This window comes from Thamnophis sirtalis, unplaced genomic scaffold, assembly GCF_051295495.1.
Source record: "Thamnophis sirtalis isolate CommonGarterSnake01/CBP01778 unplaced genomic scaffold, rThaSir2_p1.2 scaffold_7, whole genome shotgun sequence".
Classification (NCBI taxonomy): domain Eukaryota; kingdom Metazoa; phylum Chordata; class Lepidosauria; order Squamata; family Natricidae; genus Thamnophis; species Thamnophis sirtalis.
The window spans coordinates 26,281,210-26,303,400 of NW_028261387.1; the positions used below are offsets into that span (position 1 = coordinate 26,281,210).

At 45.8% G+C, this 22,191-nt stretch overlaps 1 protein-coding gene across 9 annotated transcripts in view; it reads left to right on the plus strand.

Annotated features, from left to right (window-relative positions):
* Positions 1-22,191, plus strand: part of DOCK7 (dedicator of cytokinesis 7) — a 150,343-nt gene that overhangs the window by 94,101 nt on the left and 34,051 nt on the right. For 5 of the 9 annotated variants that reach the window (XM_087719567.1, XM_087719569.1, XM_087719570.1 and 2 more), the window contains 9 exons: positions 3,684-3,853; positions 4,967-5,121; positions 6,057-6,239; positions 6,805-6,940; positions 7,734-7,830; positions 11,489-11,585; positions 13,335-13,469; positions 13,809-13,961; positions 15,286-15,444. In XM_087719567.1, coding sequence (XP_087575693.1) covers positions 3,684-3,853; positions 4,967-5,121; positions 6,057-6,239; positions 6,805-6,940; positions 7,734-7,830; positions 11,489-11,585; positions 13,335-13,469; positions 13,809-13,961; positions 15,286-15,444 — 1,285 coding nt within the window. Of the gene's footprint in view, positions 1-3,683; positions 3,854-4,966; positions 5,122-6,056; positions 6,240-6,804; positions 6,941-7,733; positions 7,831-9,245; positions 9,264-11,488; positions 11,586-13,334; positions 13,470-13,808; positions 13,962-15,285; positions 15,445-22,191 lie in introns of all 9 variants that reach the window. The other 4 variants (XM_087719564.1, XM_087719565.1, XM_087719566.1 and 1 more) reach the window with 1 other exon arrangement.

The following is a 22,191-nucleotide window of genomic DNA, read 5'->3' on the forward strand; positions in this document are numbered from 1 at the left end:
CCCATCTATCAGACTCCTAGGGTCCATTATTGATTCAGTGGCTGGGGAGGTCTTTCTGTCCCAGGAACGTTGGAACAGTATCGTACAGCTGGTTCATGAAATACGCAAATTACCCTCTGTCCCTGTAGTTCTCCTTTCCAGGCTCCTTGGGAAATTCATTTCTTGTATAGGGATCATGCCTTGGGCTCGCCTACATGCCAGGGAGCTTCAGTGGTTCCTGCTTCCATACCAGAGAGCCAGGACGAGCGATGTCAACTTCAAGCTTCGAGTGTCACCCCAGGTGCTGCTCTCGCTCCGTTGGTGGCTGACCCCAGCACTGGACAAGGGATCCCTCTTCAAGGAACCAGCGAGGAAAGTACTCACAACGGACGCGAGCCTGTTCGGCTGGGGAGCACACCTGGAAGCTCAGATAGCCCAGGGCTGCTGGACTCCAACAGACCTACGCAACAACATAAACTGGTTGGAGCTCAGGGCCATCCATCTGGCGCTATGTCATTTCAAGTCCACGATGACCAGTCATCATGTCCTGGTCCTGACAGACAACGTGGCAGCCAAGGCCCACGTGAACAGGTAAGGGGGCACTCATTCCAAGGCCCTTCGCAATGAGGCCCTCCAATTGGGGAACTGGGCAGAGAGGCATCTCCAGTCCATCAGAGTGGAACACATCTCCGGGACAGAGAACCAGCAAGCGGATTGGCTCAGCAGGGAGATGGTTGACAACAGAGAGTGGCAGCTCCATCCCAGCAACTTCCAGCAGATCTGCGAAAGGTTCGGGCGCCCAACGGTGGATCTCTTCACAACCCCAGCGAACGCCCAGCTACCGAGCTTTGTATCGAGGTTCCCGTCCAGGGGAGCCATGGACACGGACACCCTTCGCTGCAAATTGCCACCAGGTCTTCTCTACGCTTTTCCTCCCCTTCCACTCATCCCTGGGATTCTGAGGAAGCTAGTGTCAGAGGGAGCAGAGATGATACTAATGGCTCCCTTCTGGCCACGTCGTCCCTGGCTAGCAGACCTGGTGGAGCTGTCCTCAGCTCCCCACTGGAGGATGCCCCCAGGGGAGGTGTCCCTGCACCAGAGGTTTCTGGAGCATCCGGACCCGGAGTGGATCCATCTGACCAAGAGAGGCCCATTTCTCCGATAAGGTCATTAAGACCATCGAGGTGTCCAGGAGGCAGTCCACCACTCGCATCTACAACGCCTCCTGGGTCTCTTTCGTGGACTGGTGTTAAGCTAGGGACATTGTTCCAGCTGCAGCTTCTGTACCCCAAGTTCTGGACTTCCTACAGGAAGGTCTGGAGAAAGGTCTGGCCCCAGCACCCTTAGGAGACAAGTCTCTGCTCTCTCCATGGTCCTGGGGGGTGGTGGTGGATTCACCGCCTTTGTCTCAACATCTGGTCCTAAGCAGCTTCCTTAAGGGAGCGGTGAATCTGAAATCCTCAGTGGTCCATTGATTCCTTACTTGGGACCTTCCCATGATCCTCCAGGCATTGACGGAGTCATGTTTCGAACCCTTCTGTCTGCAGCCCTCCCGGGATAGGGAAAGATCTTGGCACCGGTTGGACGTTAGAAGAGCCCTGCGCATCTATCTGAAGTGCTCGCCGCCCTTTAGGCGTTCAGAGGCCCTCTTCGTTTTCTTTCAGGTGTCTACCCGAGGAGCCAAGGTTTCATTGACCACCATTAGCAGGTGGATCAGAGCGGCCATTTCAAAGGCGTACGAGGCACGGGGACTGCAGGTCCCAGAGGGCATCACAGCGCACTCCATGAGAAGTGCAGCCACCTCAGCAGCCTGGGCCACCCAGCCTCCCATAGAAGAGATTTGCAGGGCTGCCGCCTGGTCCTCTCCCTCACCTTTCATCAGGCATTACCAGCTAGACGCTTACGCCTCAGCGGAAGCGGCCTTTGGGAGGAGGGTTCTTCAGGGAGTCTTAGACTCTCGAGGGGCTCAGGCCCATTGATCCCTCCCAAGGACATCTAGCTTTGATATGTCCCATGTGTGACTCCTCCCACGCCTCACTTTGGAAACTTGTCAGTTGGTCTTACCTGAACTGCATGTTTCGAAGTTGGTGTGGGAGTAGTCACTTTCCCCCGTTAGGGTGCACCGCGCCAGGGGCCTGAGTTAGTTCAGTGGTCAGGGCCAGGCAGGCAGGATGTGTGCATGTGCTGTCTTTGTCTCTTCCTTCCAGGTGCTCTGCTACGAACCATTGATTAATCTGGGAGGTCAGTGGAGGAATGGAGATGTGGCCTCAATATTTACCTCAGTCTCCAGGGCAAAAGGGCTGTGTTAATACCCATGTGTGACTACTCCCACGCCAACTTCGAAACATGTAGTTCAAGTAAGACCAACTGACGTTTTGTGGAATGTAAGAAGAAAAAAATTCTGCCTCTGCCTACCAGCATCCATACGTATTCATCTGGCTAGCGTCCTTAGCAAACAACCTGGTCAGCTTTAGCACATTATCCTGATTTAGCAAGAGTAGCTGATTGGCAGGTGGATCGGCCTCCTGGAATACCCCCCAATCAGCTGTTCCCAGTGGTGAACTTTAGCAACAGGTTCGCTAGTTGTGAGGCTGAAAACGCGATGTGTGGAGGTGGCGATTGGTGGTGATGTGCTCTGATGATACCCGCAGCCTTGAATGGGTCTGAAATAGAGAGTTTGGAGCTGAAAGCATGAGGTGCAGAAGCCAAAAACACAAGGCGCTGGGGGAGGGGAAATCTGTGGCAATCCCTGCAGCCTAGAACAAGTCTAAAACGCAATGCGCAGAGGCCGAAGGGTGGGGGCCAACGAGTGGGCAGGGCTACATTCAGTGTATAAGACACACCTAATTTTTCACCCTCTTTTAGGGGGGAAAGAAGTGTGTCTTACACTCTAAAAAATGCAGTATACTCATTTAATCTGCAGAAGAATGTCTACTTAAGTTCTTGGTGTATGCCTTGGTGTCTGAATTAACTTTGTATTTCAAAAATAAATCTGAAACACAATGTAATCAACTTAGAAATATTTTTGAATTTTAATTCCATATATGGGCTTCTTCCATGTCTGAGATGTGAGTTTCTCTTAGTATAAAGTCTTAATTGCTTAGATAGAAATTCCTGTAATTCTTAATCTTATTTTATGACTTATATACCATGTTGACTGTTGCATTTAATATTTGTATAATATTTTAGTAATGATTAGTACTTTTAAAATGATGGAGTGCATTTGGTTATTTAAATTAAGGAAACATTGAAATTTTTTTTAAAATTCTAATGATGTTTATAAATTATTTGTGCATTTTATGCTCCTCCCCTCTTTCCCTTCTTTTTCATTTTTTGTTTGTGTATCTTCTTTTTCTCTCCTTTTTCATAAATGTGCATCATAAAAACAATAATTTATCTGCAATTCAGTTTATATATTAACCATTGTCTACATTTTGTGTCTGGAGCTAAAGATGCAGAATCAAGTGGCTAATATTAGCTTATTTTGCATATTCTAGTTTAACAGGTTAATTCTAATTCTGCAATATTTTTGCAACATTGTTTCAGATTAGCTAAATAAAGGGTAAGGTGAAATTGAAAAAAATCATAAAATAAGGGATATAATTGAAAGTCAAATTTGTGAGTGTGCATATATGTGTGTTTACCATCCATAGCTGCTCTAAAACTATTAACTCATCCTACTGTCTCTTTTTTTAAATAAATAGTTTGTTTGGATTGCATAAGAAAGTCATCAACATGGTACACAATTTGCTATCTAGCCATGACTCCGACCCACGGTACTCTGACCCACAAGTAAAGGCCAGGGTGGCTACTCTATACTTGCCTCTGATTGGAGTGATCATGGAGAGTGTGCCCCAGCTGTATGATTTCACAGGTATTTGGTATGCTAACCCATTAACTGCACTGCTACCTGAATACTGCATTTAGTTAAAGCAGCAAATTGTGTTTTTTAAAAGAGTTTCTAAACTGCATCCAAAAGCTTGAATGTGTGCTTGAAATGTCTATTTGCCTTTGCAATTCCACATCAAACACACAGTGAATCATTGCAGTAGGTAAGTTAGTAACTGAGTTATTAAGTGAATTTGGCTTCCCCATTGACTATTTATCAGAAGGTTTCAAAAGGGGATCACATGACCTTGGGACCCTGCAAGGCTCATAAGTATGATTCAGTTGCCAAGCGTCTGAATTTTGATCACGTGACCATGGGAATGCTGATCATAAGCATGAAATACGATCATGAAACACTTTGTTTCAGTGCCGTTGTAATTTTGAATGGTCACTAAATGAACTATTGTAAATCAAGGATTACCTGCAGAATAGGAAATGAATGTATGGTGTATAGGTAGTCCTCGACTTATACGCCCTTGTTTAGTGACTGTTCAAAGTTACAAAGGTACTGAAAAAAAAGTGACATGATCAGTTTTTCATATTCATGAACTTGCAACATCCTCAGGATGATCAAAATACAGACACTTGGCAACTGGCATGTATTTATGACTGTTGCAGTTTTCCAGGATCATGTGATCACCTTTTGTGATCTTCTGACAAGCAAAGACCTACTAGAGTCACTTGTGTGATGGGGAGTTACATAAATTGGACAAATAAATAAATAAAAAGTGACATCATTCTTTCATCCATTTAAAAATGATTACTTAAACATTCTAGAATCCTCAAATACCTGAAAGGATGTGTCACCAAAGGCTAATACCTATTGCTGCCCTCCCAGAGTGCAGGTCCCTCCTTACTGCTTTTAATTACAAATTCTGCTGTAATGTTAGAAATTATTAGGATGGGTTTATTTTAATTTGAATTAGACTAGATGGCTAAAATGAACCTTTCTGATTGGGATCCTGAGGGTTATTTATATGCCATCTAATGCAAAAACTTTTCTGTGTTTTGCTATTAAGTGTCTGTGCTTTGCTATTAAGTGTATTAAAGCAACCGCATTAATGTTTCATTTCATTGAAATTGGGCTGTTTTGCTACAGAAAGTCATAACCAGCGTGGAAGACCAAGCTGTGTCGCAGTGGAGGATTGTGAAAGTGAGGGTGGGAACATGATCAGTCAGACAGTTGCTATGGCCATTGCAGGAACCCCTGTCCCACAGCTCACGCGGCCTACCAGTTTTCTCCTCACATCAACGGTACAAAAACATCATCTTTCAATAGACCTATGTACAAATAAATATTTGGGAATCTGCATTTATGAAACAACAAGACTGGGTGAAAGCCATGTCATGAAATGATGCCAATATTCTTACATATTTCATGGAAACTAAAGAATGAATAGGGGAAGATGATAATACTGGAATATGATTGTTTTGGTTCTTTGGGAAAGTATAGCACAATAATGCGATACTATAGTGCTTTAAAATATAACTATCTATGGAGATTTTCAATCATCCAGGTTATGACTCTCCCAAATGTACTTTTTTCAAAAGGCAACTGGACTTAATTCTCTTTGTTTTTCCTTGAAAACGCTTCACTTCAGAACTAAAGAAGCATCTTGGATGAGAAGCGAAATATCTTCAGGGAAAAACAAAGTCCAGTTGCCTTTTGAAAAACGCACCTTTGGGGCGATCAAGCTATAACATTTTTCTTCCCATTTTGAAACTTGTCAAAACACGTATCCATGGATTAGCAGTATATATTAAAATTTCACCTTGATTAGTAAAACATAATATAATATAAATGTTAAAAACATCTATGTTCAAACACCAATGTCTAGGCTATCCCAGCATTGAATCTCAGCATTATTTATATTTTTTAAAAAGAAATCAGTTATTTGACTGGTATATGCCCTCAGCTTATCGCTGGCCACAATGTGATGTATAGTTTGACATGGGACCCCACAGTCACACTGAGGATGGATACTGTGACCCATTTATATAGAGTCTAGTAGATTCTCTACACCTTATAAGTTAATACTAAGCAGGATGGCATTAGGTCTATCTGAATAGCTTGCATCCCTTTTTTTGATATCTGCAAAAGCACATAACAATGTTCTTTGGTTAGACTAGATTTATTTCAGGACCAAGCTGGTAACCATAGTTTTGATCTGTTCTATCTTTGAATCCAGGGCAGCAGGCAACATTCAACATTTTCAGCTGATTCCAGTCGAAACCTTTTGATCTGCCTCCTATGGGTCCTGAAGAATGCTGACGAAAGTGTTCTGCAGAAATGGTTCACAGATCTCTCTGTGTTGCAGCTCAATCGCTTGTTGGATTTGCTTTATCTTTGCATTTCCTGCTTTGAATATAAGGTAAATCAACACTGCCTACTGTGTTTCCCCCAAAATAGGACCCTGTCTTATATTTTTTGCCACCAAAAAGGCACCAAGTCTTACTTTTTTGGCGGGGGGGGGGGAGTTGTCCACTGACTCACCTCACTTAGGCTCATTGCCCCCAGCCTTTTTTTTTTTTTTTTTTTTTTTTGCTATCAGAGGCCTTCAGGAACTTCTTCATTGGGCAAGGCAAGCAAGGCTTTCCTGAAGGCCTCTGTAGCCGATAACAGAGCTCCTCTCAGTGCGCGAAAGCGCCAAAGACTTAAAATCAGATAAGGAGCTCGGGCGGGTGGGCCCTCCGGAGTACCATACTGGAATGGTATCCGGTGTTCCAGGCAGGCTCTGGTATGCCCGTACTGGGGCATACTGCCTGCAACCCACCACTGCTCTGGATGAAACAAGGCCAACTCTGCTTTCTCCTCTAACATTGCTTGCATTTTACAGGCCCTCCCATCTTTTTAATATTTATTTTTAGAAAGAACCTCTAATCTTTAGAAAGACAATGTTCTGCTTTTATATTCTTATCCTTTTGTGAACCATCTAGGGAAAGAAAGTGTTTGAAAGAATGAATAGTCTGACTTTTAAGAAGTCAAAAGATATGCGGGCCAAACTTGAAGAAGCTATACTTGGGAGCATTGGGGCCAGGCAAGAAATGGTACGAAGAAGCAGAGGACAATTGGGTGAGTGGACTAGTTCTTTTATAGCTTAAAGAAGAAGTGTTCCTATTCATGCATTATCTCTTACAACCAGGCGTGGGCAATTAATTTTCCAAAGGGGCCACGTGAAAAACTGGGACTGTTGTGCTGGGCTGAACCACTAGGGCTGTGAAGGTATGTAGGTCTGCATGCATGTATATACATAAATTGAAAGAAAATGTTGCCTTCAAAATAAAAGCAATTCACATGGGCCAGACAGGGACAGCCAAAGGGTTGGATGTCGGCCTGGGAGCCATAAAATGCTGGTCCATTTGTTAATATCTACACATGATCAAAACATGCACGCAAACACACACACGATAGATAGATAGATAGATAGATAGATAGATGGATGGATGGATGGATGGATGGATGGATGGATGGATGGATGGATGGATGGATGGATGGATAATTCTTTCCCTATGTCATGGAGGAAGTCCTCGTCATTGTACTAAGTTATACCTGGGAAACTGAACAGTAATATTTACCAGAATTAATTATTGGTTGGCAAAGGTAAAGATTTCTCCTGTCCAGTCTGTCTGACTCTCAAGGGACAATGCTCCTCTCTGTTTCTTAGCCCAGGGAGCTTCAGCTTTGTCTGAAGACATTCTGTGGCCATGTGACCAGCAAAGCATTACCTTCCCACCAAAGTGGTACCTACTTATCTACTCACACTTGCATGCTTTCGAACTGCTAGAGTGACAGGAATTGCATGGGGTCAGTATTCCTATTTTGAATTGCTTTATAGCCCCATATTAAATATTACAATTCCCTGCAGAAAGAAGTCCTTCTGGAAGTGCTTTTGGAAGTCAAGAGAACCTGAGGTGGCGAAAGGACATGACACATTGGAGGCAGAACACTGAAAAACTGGACAAGTAATGCCATATTTTCCTAATAGGTTAATAGATTGAGCACCTGGCCTAGAGTACACGGAGACTTTGTTGTCTCCTTTGAAGTTTAGTGGGCTACAATATGGACAGATTTAGATACTGATTAAGCAAGGATTTCTCACATTATGGCTTTGAAAGGGGTTAGATGCCTATGCAAGCTACGTCTAAAGCAATTTTATTCCCATGTATCTGGGAATAAGATGTTGAACTCAGTGAGACTTCTGAATATATTATATTCAGTTGGATTATATTAAGTTACACTATTACAAGTAGTCCTTGACTTATGACCACAATTGAGCCCAAAATTGCTGCTAAGTAAGACATCTGTTAAGTGAATTTTGCCCCATTTTATGACCTTTCCTGCCACAATTGTTAAGTGAATCATTCTGGTTGTTAAGGTAGTAACCTGGTTGTTAAGTGAATCTGGCTCCCCATTGATTTTGCTTGTCAGAAGGTCGCAAAAGGGGATCACGTGACTCTGGGACAGTGTGACCATCAAAAAAAATGTAAATATGAGTCAGTTGACATTGTCTGAATTTTGATCAAATGACCGTGGGGATATTGCAAAGATCATAACTGTGAATAACAGTCATAAGTCATTTTTTTTCAATGATGTTGTAACTTCAAGTGCTCAATAAATAAACTGTTGTAAGTTGAAGACTACCAGTATAAGAAAGTAATCTTTGCTGTAGTAAAAACTGATATTACATCCTATTACAGTGATGCCAAAAGCGGGGGGAGCGCAGAGGGGTCGTGCGTGGGCATGCCACACCCATAATGCTATACGCATGACCCCAGTGCGCATGTGTGCACATCCAGCGCTCCCTCCCATTTTTGGCATCCTTTTTTTGCCCTCCCCAGGCTCTAGAGGCTTTATAGGAGCCAGGGGAGGGCGAAAAGGGCCTCCCTCATCCCCTCCGGAGGCCCTTCAGGAGTTTCCCTGAAGCCTTTGGAGCACAAAAAACTAACCCTACGGGCAAACCAGAAGTTCAGAAACAGACTTCTGGTTTGCTTGTAGGGTCGGTTGTAGCCCTACGGAGCTTCAGGGGCCTTCAGGAAGCTTCCCTGAAGGCTCCGGAGGGCAAAAAACGACCCTATGAGGAAACCGGAAGTGACTTCAAGGAAGCCTCCGGAGGGCCGAAGTCAGCTGGCCAGCACACACATGCACGCTGGCCAGCTGACAGGGCAACGCCTTGGGTTCCCTGACAAATGGCTCCGTGTGCCATAGGTTTGCCATCATGGTCCTATTAGATACAGCCAAGAGCCATAAATTGTACATGCAGGAAATATATATGTCATCGATCACTTAGTCCATTAGTGTATTCTGGAGTTTAAAAGTTGCTTCTTTCCTACCCTAATCCATGACTTTAATTATTTTTCTACATGTGCTGTATTTTTAGAAGCCACAAACCAATCAGGTATTGTAGCATTGGTATCCTGCTATGGGTTTTATTTTGTTTTGTTTTTCAGTTGTCACTTTGTACCTTTGCCTATTTTGTTATTGCAGCTGTGTTTTTTGATGCTTTGCAGAGGTTTTATATGCCTATGTGTTACTGCAGTAATTGTTATATCAGGAATTGTTGGAATTTGAAACCTTGGGGTTAATTAGCTGTAAAATGTATAGCTTTGCCTGGCTGGCTGGCTGGCATGCTTTATATCCCCAGATCCTGGTAGACTGAGATGCTTTGCAGAAGTTATTTTGTGAAATAATTTGGCTATAAAAAGAGAGTGCGTACATCCTGCTTCAAAAAAATTTCCTGTTCTGTAGCACGAGGCATGTCTGTATTCTTATGTGATTATTGCACATCTAGCATATGGTCTCGCAATCCCTTAACACCTCTGATAAGGGTCATAAACAGCTCTGTATGCCAAATGAATTGTAACTTTTAATACTTTGTAATTTGCTGTAGATGAGATTCTGGAAAAAATTGACAAGAGAGCCCAGGGGCCCTGCCATAGACCACTACCAGTGGGGGAATCTACTACTGTGCCAAGGGCTAAATTAGCTCTGAGGATATTCCACAAGGATTGTATGATGTCATAGGACATATTTATTTATAAGAAATGTATTTTTCTGCTGGAACAATATTTATGCTATAGACTACATAATTAATAAATCTGTTGCCATGATCTGGGTAAATCTTGCAGCAGTTAAAAGTGGTAGATGGAGATTAAAACAATCTGTTATGCGTGAAAACTTGAGAAAGACACAGTGGGTAAGGAAATCAGCTCTTCTTTCTCTGCCCCAGAATAATTGAGTTAAAGGAGATTTTAAAAGTGAGTGATCACAATATATTTAGAACCCGAGTTACCAACTAATTTCTGAAAACTTTTCTTGACCACAGAAACATTAATTTTAAAGCCAAACACACAAAAAGTATTGCAGAGCCACCCAAAAGGAATGCTGTAATATCTGAACAAGGTTCATGTCGATGTGGATTTGAGTCTTGATAGTTTCCAGATATGTGATCTTCAACTTCCAGAATTCTCAGCAATGGCTGTAGTTTCATAAGAGCAATAGAAGGCAGCCTCCACTTTACCCTGCTTTTCTTCTGAGCTATTTAGCATTGACATTCCACAGACAACAGTATATCATACTGCTCCAAACGAGTTGCAACTTGTTTGGAGCAATGTGATATACTATTTGTGAGGAATCATTATCAGATTTTTAAAAACAGGCATCATTTAAGAATAGGATAGCAAAACAAAGATACCTGCCAGATGTACATTTCCATTTTTACTACCCAGATGTTTTAGAAAGACACTTATTCACACAGCACCACCCTGTGTTCACAATATGAAATATGGAAAACCATTTTCACTGTTACAAATAACTTGTTGGGGGTTTTGTTGATCTTTAAAGAGACTTAAAATTGTATTGACATAATGGTTACACTTTTAAACATTCTTTTCAGATAAAGAAACAGTGGATACCATTTAGTCTTTTGACGTAGTAGGAAAACTAAAAGAAAAACATCACTATATAAGGCATGGTGGGATGAGGAATATAAAATAATCATCCTTGTGCTTTAAAAACAAAGTCTGGGAATGTTTTAACAGTCCCAATAACATCAGAAGCGGTTGCAAAAACAATTCCGTGAAGCTGTAGCTGGGTTGTTTCCAAAGCAACATTTGAAAGAATAGTGGATTAATGAAAACCTAAATTATACTGTAATTATGTAAAAACCTATTAACAGGTGCAGCAAAAAGATTGCTTCCACTGTGGAAACACGTCAGCTTTCTGGTTCCATTTCAGTTAAAATATTATCCCATTTAGGTTGGCCATTATCCATTTAAGCCAATAATTTTTCTTTTTTCATCTCTGTGTGTACACATTTACCTGTATTTTATTTGTATTTGCCAGAAAAAAGTGTTTCTTCAAAATAGCTAGATTATTGGTCCATCTAGCCCAATTTTACTCCTTGGAGATGCAGTTGTTCTACAGCATCTTGAAATACCATGCACGATTTAAAAACTGCATAAAGACAACAAGAAATAGATTAGTTGTTTTATTTTCTCCTTTTTTGAACTATTTTTATATTGTAGGAGGCATGCTATTTTCCAAGCAGATTGACATTTGCTTTCCTTTATTTTTTTGTCTTGAAGGAACATAGATTTTTAGTGTTTATTTTATTTCTACCAGGTCCCGGGCAGAGATTGAACATGAAGCACTTATTGATGGTAACTTGGCAACAGAAGCCAATCTCATCATATTGGATACTTTAGAGATAATTGTGCAGGTGAGGATGCTAAGGAATATTTGACATAATTTCTAATGACCTGAATGCAACATGTATTGTTTTTCTGTACCATACAAAAAATAATATTTCAGAATACCTCCTACAAAAGCATATTGCAAATCGATCGACATCACAGCTAGCTTTGTAGATAAGCCAATCATTGATACTAACTTGCTACTAGGAAAGCTACGTTTCTTAAGCAACCACAGAAATATGAGAGTTTCATCTTCCATGCAAACCTAAAGAGTAAAGAGGACTACCTTGGTGGCAAAGGGGAAGATCTGTTACATAAGCAACTAAGAGGGAAACATTACTTGGGTCCAGTTGATGAGAGTAAATTTCTTGTCCTGGTTTATGAAGGTTCAGACTTATGGGGCATCTTGCCAAGGCCAGTGAGACAGTCTTCTGTCACATAGATTCATGAAGACCTTATGCTCCACCATGTTCATTATACCAGTAGGTAAAAGTCCCTTCCTTTATCTGCAACCAATATAGAAACTGAGTGAAATATTTCCACGTGTGCATGCGTGGAGGCGGGGCGTTCGGGGCGCATGCACAGGAGGCTCACAAATTGTATTTTGGGGGTACTCACTCCAGAAAAGGTTAGCCATCACTGGCATAGGTTAATATTATTCAAGGGTGCAAGAGACACATGGTGTGGATTAGTAAATTTGTGCAACAGTGCACGGGTATGTGGAAGAGGCACAGCTTAGGTTAAGGAGAGAGCAAGAGAGTGATGTGTCATGAGCTGGGTGCGAGGGGATATGTGGATAGCTGGTGCAAAACAAGTGTAGAAGAACTGGTGTGGGAAACTTACCCCAGTGCCTTGTGGGGTTCCCTGCCAGTTTTCCCACTGAATTTCTGGAGAAGTCAACAGAGAAGATGGCAAATATCAATTATTATTGCGAAGCACTGTAACTGGTTGCAAGTGTGCCAAGCTCCCAGACTGCAGTCACTTGATCGGGATATGTGTAATGTGCTGGGACAATGGGAACTTTGAGGACTCTGAGGACCATTCATTCAGTGCCATCATAACTTTGAATGAATAGTGATAGGTCAATTATTGTTTTATATAATCCTTCCAATCTGGCAGGATTGCAACAGTTCTCTCATGTATGAGAGTCTCAGGCCCAATAAGCTAAGAAATGTTTGAACATAAATTGAAAGGAAGTTTGATGAAATTTCCTCTGTTTTTATTATTCATTTGTTTTATCAGTTTGCTTCCTTGTAAATAACAATTCCCGCAATTTATATTTATTAGCCAAATATTTCCATATTGTTGGGAATTCTTCTCAAGAAAATACACATAAGATTAAAAACGTATCAATGTTCTCTCCCTCCTTGCTGTGGAATATAATCTTTTGAGTTTTTAATCATCAAGCTTCTCAGTTTTTTAGCCTCTGGGGCAGTGTTTTCTCAAACTTGGCAAGTTTAAGATGCATGGACTGCAACTCCCAGAATTCCTCAATTAGTCTAACACTGCTCTGGGGGATAAGTTTGCGTGTTGTTGAAGATCTGCTTCAGTCCTCTTCAGCATATGCTTCAGAATGCATAGGGCTAGTTTTATTGGCCTGAGTATGCTTGGTATTTCTCATAACGGCTCTTTGAGAATGATAGGCCCATTTCAGCCCTTGTGACTGGGCTACAGACGCCTCAGAATGAGGATTAGCTTTTCATTGTGCATTTACCGCACTTCACTTTAAAATGATTTTTTGACTGCTTCTGATGCCCTGTTGTCTTTGGCTACAGACTGTTTCGGTGACTGAATCCAAAGAAAGTATTCTTGGTGGGGTACTGAAGGCTCTTCTACATAGCATGGCCTGCAATCAAAGTGCTCTTTATCTCCAGCATTGCTTTGCTACTCAAAGAGCTTTAGTCTCAAAGGTGAGTGTTTTGAAAATAGAGTACCGAGTGAGGAGGTTTTATTTAATTTTGGAACTGAGACTGACTAATCTAAATTCAATAGCTCAAAGTAAGTTACTATTCCATGTCACTCTTGAATGAATTTACTTTGCACCCGGGACAGCTTTGGTTCCATAGTTTCTGCTAGCAAAACACAACTGAAGGCTTGCTTTACTTGGACTGGTGAGCAGGTGATCCCAGGAGGGATGAGAGCAGATAATTAGCGTTATAGTGCAAATAAAGTAGAATCATCCTGACATTTGCAGCGCTCATTGTTTCTAGCTTTTTTTGAACGATGTGCCTCTTATCCTGCCATTTTAGTTCCCAGAACTGCTGTTTGAAGAAGAGACTGAGCAATGTGCCGATCTATGCCTTCGACTCCTGCGCCACTGCAGCAGTAGCATTAGCACGATTCGGTCCCACGCCAGTGCCTCTCTGTATCTCCTCATGAGGCAAAACTTTGAGATTGGGAATGTAAGTACATTATTTCTGAAAGCACACAGATTATCTAAATCAGCAGTCCCCAACCTTTGCGGCTTGGCCGCCTGGCTGTGTGGAGGGGAGAGAGGAACCGGGCTGCGCAAGTGGTGGGCCAATGTGCATGTCTGCAGCTCAAATTACACAAGTTGCATTGCGGGTGCATGTGAGTGGCCCACCACTCACTGGCCCAGCATTCGTGGCCTGGTTCTGAATAGACCATGGCCCAGTAGTGGGTTACAGCCCGGGGTTGGGGACCCCTGATCTAAATTGTGGGATGTTTGGAATTATGGAAGGAGGGACATCTCCTCTAAAATAAGAATTTCGGTAGCCTTGTGCTGATCAAAAGACTTGTATTAGACTTAATGAATATCAAGTACCGTATTTTTCGGAGTATAAGATGCACCAGAGTATAAGATTACCTACCAGGTATTCATCTGGCTAGCTTCCTTAGTCTGGTCAGCTTCAGCACATACTGTAGGTTTGCTGGTTTTGAGTGCACGTGCGTGTACTTTTTATGCCCTGGTTGGGGATAAAAACAGCTTCTAAAGCACAGCTGATCATCAGAGAGAGAAGCAATGAGAAAAGCAGGCAAAGCACAGAAGATCACTTCACTCGTTAGCGCCTCGTTAGGGCTGAAAAACAGCTTCGAAAGCACAGCTGATTGGAAAGAGTAGCAATGAGAAAAGCAGGTAAAGCACAACGATCGCTTTACCTGGTAAGCTTCAAAAAAGCTACATCCGGAGTATAAGAAGCACCCAAATTTTCAGCTTCTTTTTGGGGGGGGGGGAAGAGTGCGTCTTATACTCTGAAAAATCTCTTGCCTTCTCTGTCACAGTGCCTCCTCTCTGAAATATCATCCCCCTGTCTATATAGCTCCCACCCTGATGATATTCCAAATCCCAGCTATTCTCCCCAGCCATGGGATAGGGAGGTTTTGAAGCTAGCTTCAAGGCTGGCTCAGGCCTTAATGGCCCATTGACACAAGTGGGGAGCAGAGTTTCTGCCTCTCTGAGTTTCTATTTCTTCTTTTAAGGGAAATATTCTGCTTTTTTAATATTTCCTAAAATATTTCATTTTTCTAGGAGAGGGCTGGGTTTTAACTTCCTACACTTTCATTTGCCTACTGTCACCAAATTTAATAGTTCAGTCTTAGAGAACATGGGGTACTAGGAGAAAGAGTGTTGGGGGGCTTTGGTTCAGACAAGGCCTCTAACAGATTATTTTCTGTTTTGGGTTTACGAAATTTATGAAGCTTTTATTTTTGAGAAACTATTCTTATTAACAGATTAATGACTTAGCGGTAATTTGTCTGTTTCAGAACTTTGCTAGAGTGAAAATGCAGGTAACTATGTCACTCTCATCTCTGGTGGGAACATCTCAAAATTTTAATGAAGAGTTTCTGAGACGTTCTCTGAAGACCATTTTGACTTATGCTGAAGAGGATCTGGAATTGAAGGAGACAACCTTCCCTGATCAGGTTAGAGAAAATGATCACTCAGCAGGGAAAAGTACAAGTCACCTTTGCTTAATGACCATTCAAAGTTATGACCGACTCCCCAAAAATTACTTAATAACATCCTCAAAGTTGTGTGTGCTACACAGACCCCACCCCTGTGGCCATGTGATTGCATTGGTGGACTTGGCAGCCAGCTTGCATTTATGACCAATCGCAGCATCCTGCAGTCATATCACAGCTACTTGGGATGTTTCTTTCTGGTTTTCAGTCAAAATATGCCCATCAGGGTGAATGGATTCACTTAACGATCATCTGATTCACTTAACAACCATATGAGTCATTGAACAAACACAGTGATTCAGTTTATGACCTTAGTAAAATCAATCATAAAATTGAGCCATTAACAATCACAACAACTGAAGACCAAAATATCAGAGTCAATTGTGATTATTTGTTTCATTCTCCTGTGTGCTGCTCCGGGAATCCAATCATGGGTTAACTTAGCCTTCTAGCCTTGAGACTGAGTATGCAAATATCAAAGTTACGCCTCCTCTGACTGGACTTCCGTTTCCTCTCCAGTTCTTATTACTCAGTCAAGCCTACGAGACTTATTTTCAACGCTCTCTTGATTAATTGCTAATATTTCAAGATTAAGGATGAATTTACTTGGTTTTCACTGTGGATTTCTTGCTGGATTGGAGGTAAAGCGGCAGATTGCTGCCAGCCGATTCCTCCCTCGCTGTTTCCCTTAAAGGGATATCGGATCGCTACAGCTGGAGTGGGGCGTTCTCCGCCTGCCCTCCCTTAACATCAGCGCGCAAGGAAGCTGAGTCTCCCAGCGCTGCTCTCCACGCCGGATAGCACCCGCCCGCGAGCGCGGTCAGATCCGAGGCTTTGGCTTGTCGGAGCGGGTCTCCCCCCCTCCCCGCCTCCCTCCTTTGTGCCCTCGCTGGAGCGGCTGCCGGAGGATTACATGAATCGGCTGTTTGGGAATTTCCCCTGCGGTTCCTTTGAATTTCGCGCCTTTGATGCCGGTGACCTTATTTGGTAGCGCTTTTCACACATGCGCAGTAATGCCTGGGATGAGAAGGCAGATTTTGCCCGCGCGCTTGAGTTTGCGCACTGCTTCCGCCCCTCCCTTTTCCCTCACTCGAGTTTGCTGACTCAGGGAGGAGGTCGCTTCTCTTGGTCTCTGCTTCCACGTGGCGTTCTTGGCGAGTGCTTTCAATTGCATTCCTTTGTTTCGCTGATTGAGCTCTTTCAAATTCATATCATGGCTGATCAATCGGTATTGCAAGGTACTGTCCGGCCAGTTTCTGAGCCCCACTCCCCTGGCGAGGGAGGGGCCAGCCCTGGGCCTAGTAGGGCCGCGACCAGGGCCTCTACTAGCAGGCCTCGAGCCTCATCTACTGTTCGGGATAAGTCGCACAAGCGCAAAGACAAGGCCAAGGTTCCCCCCAAGGCATCTGGGGCTCCTATTTCTTCCCCTCCGGTTCTGATTCAGCAACCTGGGTCTCCGGTGAGGGTCGTTGAGCAGGGTTGGTCTCCTGATATTCAGCTTCCCCAGGGCCCTATTCCTGAGGTAGGGGCTTTCGGGCCTCGTTCCCCCCCAATTATTTCGGAGGCTAGTGGGGCTTCTCTTCGTTCACCTCCACGCGCTGGGCCCTCTGCCACGTTCACCCCCACAGCTGCAGGCCTCAGGCCTCTGGAGGGCCAGGATTTGGGCCTTTCTGCTGAATTCTACAGCATGATCTCAGAGGCTATTTCCAGAGGGGTGGATGCGGAATTAGCGCGTAGATCCCAGGTCTCCAGGCCTACTCTGGCCTACTCAGGCCTGGCTCCCCAAGCAGTACAAGGGGATTCTTCCATTCTGCAAACTGATCCTCCTTCCCCTTTACACTCTGTGTTTAGCGCACAATCTCCCTTAGTGGAAGAAGGTGAAATCCAGGATAGGGAACTCTCTGGTGACGAGGGCCTTCCTGTGGATCAGCCTCCGCCCCCTGGGCTTTTCAGGCACACTCTTTTCAAATCCCTGCTATATAAGGCCAAGACTACCACCCACATGGGGGAGGCAATTTCTGCAGAAAGTGCTGCTGTGGGCCTGGATGCCACCGAGCGGCTCTTTGCTGAGCAGGTGGCTCTGCAAGATTTTATTCCATCTCCCAAGCTTTTTCTTGATTTAATCCAAAAGCAGTGGGATGAGCCGACCGCAGTTAAGCCCCCTGGGTCTGGTGATAGGAAGCTTTTCACATCTTCTCCAGAGTTGGAGGCCCTCCTGCAGTTTCCCACAGTGGATGCTCCCATCGCTGCTCTTGCTTCACCGGCGTTAATTCCTTCTGAAATTTCGGAAGGATTGAAGGCCGAGGACCGCAAGGCCGAATCGGTCCTTCGCAAGACTCATCAGGCAGCAGCATGGGCCTTGCGATCAGCCACTGCAGCTTCCTTCTTTAATAGGACTTCTTTAGTTTGGCTGAGACAACTACAGGAAAGGCTGGATCCGGAGGAACTGCGCCTCCATCAGGATGTCACCAAACTGATAGCGGCCCTAGAGTTTTCTGCCGATGCCACCCTTAGCGCGGCAAAGTTTGCATCCCGAGCCGTGGCTTCCAATGTGGCTTCTCGCCGTTTGCTCTGGCTCCGCCACTGGCAAGCTGATATCAAATCCAAGTGGCGTCTAGCATCCACGCCCTTTAAGGGCGGGGCCTTGTTTGGTTCAGTGCTGGATCCCATTCTCATTGAGACTCGGGACAGACGTAGGGTGCTTCCCTCCACAAGTGCCCGTGTGGCCAGAAGGCCACAGCCTTATGGTAGACGGCAGCCCTTTCGGTCTGGGGACTCGGGGTTTACCTCTGCCCCCTATGTCCCCAACTATACCAGGGGGTTCTCCCAGGCACAGGACCGTGGCCAGGACCGAGCCGGGGCCAGAGACAGGGGGCGCCAGCAGAGTCAGGCGCAGAGTAGACGGTCATTCCGAGGAGCGGGCAACCGTTCCTTTCGCAGATACCGCTGACTCGCAGGAGGCAGGGCCCATAGGAGGACGTCTCTTGGCCTTCGCCCACCGGTGGGCGGAGCTCACGTCAGACGCCTGGGCCCTTCAAGTAGTGAGTTTGGGTCTCACGCTAGAATTTCTATCCATCCCCCCGAGAAGGTTCATCAGGTGCCCTGTGCCCAGGTGCCCGTCGAAGCGGCGCCTTATGGACACCGAGATATCTCATCTTCTCACCATCAGGGCCATAGAGCAAGTTCCCAAAGGGCAGGGAGGCCTAGGGTTTTATTCCATCTTGTTCCTAGTACCAAAGAACTCCGGGGGATGGAGGGCAATCCTAGATTTGAAACAGCTCAATCAGTATATCAAATACCAAAAATTCAAAATGCACTCTCTAAAGAGCATATTGGCTTCCATCCGCCAAGGCGACATGATGACTTCCATAGACATCAAAGAAGCGTACCTCCATGTGCCCATTCATCCGGCACATCGGAAGTTCCTGCGGTTTCACTTCAACGGCCGTCATTATCAATACCGGGCCTTGCCATTCGGCCTCTCCTCGGCCCCGCGCGCGTTCACCAAACTTCTGGCAGTATTGGCAGCCTCCCTTCGTTCAATTCCAATACGCATCAATTGTTATTTGGACGACGTGTTGGTGCTGTCGTCCTCTCGAGATCAGGCCCTCCGAGACCTACGGGTCACGATGGACGCATTGCGGGACCATGGATTTGTCCTCAATCTGCCCAAGAGCCACCTGCGCCCAACCACGTCCCTCCTTCATCTGGGAACCACCATCAACTCGATGTCGTGCGAGGTTTTCCTGTCCCCGGAAAGAAGGCAGAGCATATACCACCTGGCGCATCATGCGCTATCCCATCGGCGAGTACCGCTGCTGTCGCTGTCCAAACTGCTAGGGAAGATGATCTCCTGCATCAGCGTGGTGCCCTGGGCCAGGTTCCATGCGCGTCCTCTCCAGTGGTTCCTGCTGCCCTTCCAAAGAGCGCATACCAGTCATTCCCACATCACGGTGCAGCTCCCGGGCAAGGCCAGGCGGTCCCTGCATTGGTGGATGTCGTCCAGGCTCCTCAGGGGATGTCCATTCAAGGAGCCGGACCGCGTTCAAGTTACAACGGACGCCAGCTTATTCGGATGGGGGGCCCATGCCCTGGACAAGGTTGCCCAAGGTCGATGGTCGGATCAGGAGCTGGCGAACAGCATAAACTGGCTGGAGTTGCGGGCCATCCGTCTGGCTCTCCTGGAGTTTCGGGACATTGTATCTCATCACCATGTGTTAATCTTGACCGACAATGTGGCCTCCAAGGCTCACATCAACCGCCAAGGGGGAACGCAGTCCAGAGCTCTGATGCTGGAAGCGGAAAGGTTGTTCCATTGGGCGGAGCCCAGACTCTCATCGATTCGGGCGGAGCACATCTCGGGCGAAGCCAACACTCAGGCGGACTGGCTGAGCAGAGCGACTGTGGATCAGGGGGAGTGGCAGCTCCACCCCATTCTCTTCCAGGAGCTCTCTCGCCGCTTCGGCCTGCCCGAGGTGGATCTGTTCGCTCACCCGCACAACGCACAACTTCCCCGGTTTTACTCCCGATACCAGACTCCGGGGGCGGAGGGAGTAGACGCTCTACGCAGCCATTGGCCGGCCGGCCTTCTCTATGCCTTTCCTCCTCTCCCGATCCTTCCGTCGGTCATTCAGAAGATCTTGACAGAACAGGCGGAAGTGCTGCTGGTCGCCCCAATGTGGCCCAGACGTCCCTGGTACGCAGACCTCGTCCATCTGTCCGTTTCGCGTCCTTGGAGGATCCCGGACGACAAGATTCAGCTCCACCAAGGGGCTCTCCGGCACCCGGGCCCTCAGCTGTTGCAGTTAGCCGTGTGGCACGTGAGCGGGAGATGCTAGCGGCCCTCCACTATTCGGACGAAGTCATTTCTACAATTCAAGCGGCCCGTCGCCCGTCGACTACCCGTATTTACGAGGCTACCTGGCAGGCCTTCTGCCGCTGGTGCCGACGCACCGGGGTCGATCCCATCAAAGCCTCGGTGCCCCAGGTTCTGGATTTCTTGCAGTCCGGCCTCAACAAGGGGTTGGCACCAAACACGCTTCGCCGTCAGGTCACAGCCTTGTCGACGGTGGTCGGGGGTGGCCAAGGCCGCTCCTTATCCCAGCACTCGCGAGTTCGAACCTTCCTTAAGGGTGCTTCCAACTTACGACCGCCGACGGTACATCGTTATCCCACGTGGGATTTGACCTTGGTTCTCAGGGCCCTTACAGCTGCCCCCTTTGAGCCTCTACATTCCATCAGCCTCCGCTTGCTGACACTCAAGACGGCCTTCCTGGTGGCCATAACATCAGCCAGGAGGGTGTCGGAGCTAGCAGCCCTTTCGGTTCGTGCGGATCTTTGCATCTTCCACCCGAACAAGGTAGTGCTTCGTTTGGATCCGACCTTTCTTCCAAAGATAAACTCGTTGTTTCACAGAACTCAAGAACTTGTCCTGCCGGACTTTTGTCCTCACCCGTCTCATCCGCGGGAGCGTCAGTGGCACCATCTGGATGTTCGCAGGGCTCTTCGTCGCTATGTGAAGCGCACGGCGTCGTTCCGAAGATCGGAGGCCCTGTTTGTCTCCTTCCAGCCATCTTCAATGGGACAGAAGGTGTCCTCCCACACCATCGGCCGATGGTTGAAAGCTTGCATTGCGTTGGCGTATGACTCCCACTCCAGACCGGTTCCAAGGCGAATCACTCCTCATTCCACCAGGAGTGCGGCCACCACAGCGGCCTGGGCGACGCAAGCGTCTGTAGAAGAGATTTGCAGGGCGGCCACTTGGGCATCCCCCTCGCCTTTTATTCGCCACTACAAGATTGATGTCTTCGCCTCGGCCGAGGCGTCCTTTGGGCGGAGAGTGTTGCAAAGGGTCCTTCCGTCTGCGGAGGAGCCTGACCAGCCTAGCTCCCGCCCTGGGAGTTCATTGCTTTGATATATCCCATGATTGGATTCCCGGAGCAGCACACAGGAGAATGACCGTTGTCTTACCTGAACGGTCCTTCTATGGGTGCTGCGAAGGGAATCCAAACCCGCCCGCAGCTTCGGCTGGTCAGGGCTCCGTTTTGATGTGACTCTCTGACTTGTTACTGACTGGACTTGACTCTGTAGTGCCGGATGACTTGCGGCTTGTTTGAGGATTGACATAATGATCCTTCGGTGGACTTCGTAAAAGAACTGGAGAGGAAACGGAAGTCCAGTCAGAGGAGGCGTAACTTTGATATTTGCATACTCAGTCTCAAGGCTAGAAGGCTAAGTTAACCCATGATTGGATTCCCTTCGCAGCACCCATAGAAGGACCGTTCAGGTAAGACAACGGTCATTTATTAAATTTATTTGCCACCCATCTCACTCTTGAAGTGACTGTTATTAAGTGAGGACTATCTATAAGTGTATTTAATTCCTTAGAGACATCTTGTATCAATATTTAAGAGCTTGGTGCTTTGACAAAATTGTAAATAAAGAACCCTAAAGCTACTTCATGCTTGCTTTAAATCACAATGTAGCTCACTCCAATACCAGTTCTACAGGCCCTCTGATACATACAACAGTTAGAATAAGTACTTTCTGTGCATCTGCAGGCATTTTTTTAAGCTTTTGCAATTGCTGGGCTGTAGGAAATTATGCAAAGCAGCTTATTAATGGTAATCAGATTGTCTGTTTGCTTTGATAAGGTAAACGCACTATGAAGCAACTTGTTCAGACAAATCAAAGCTGCCCTTCACAGAC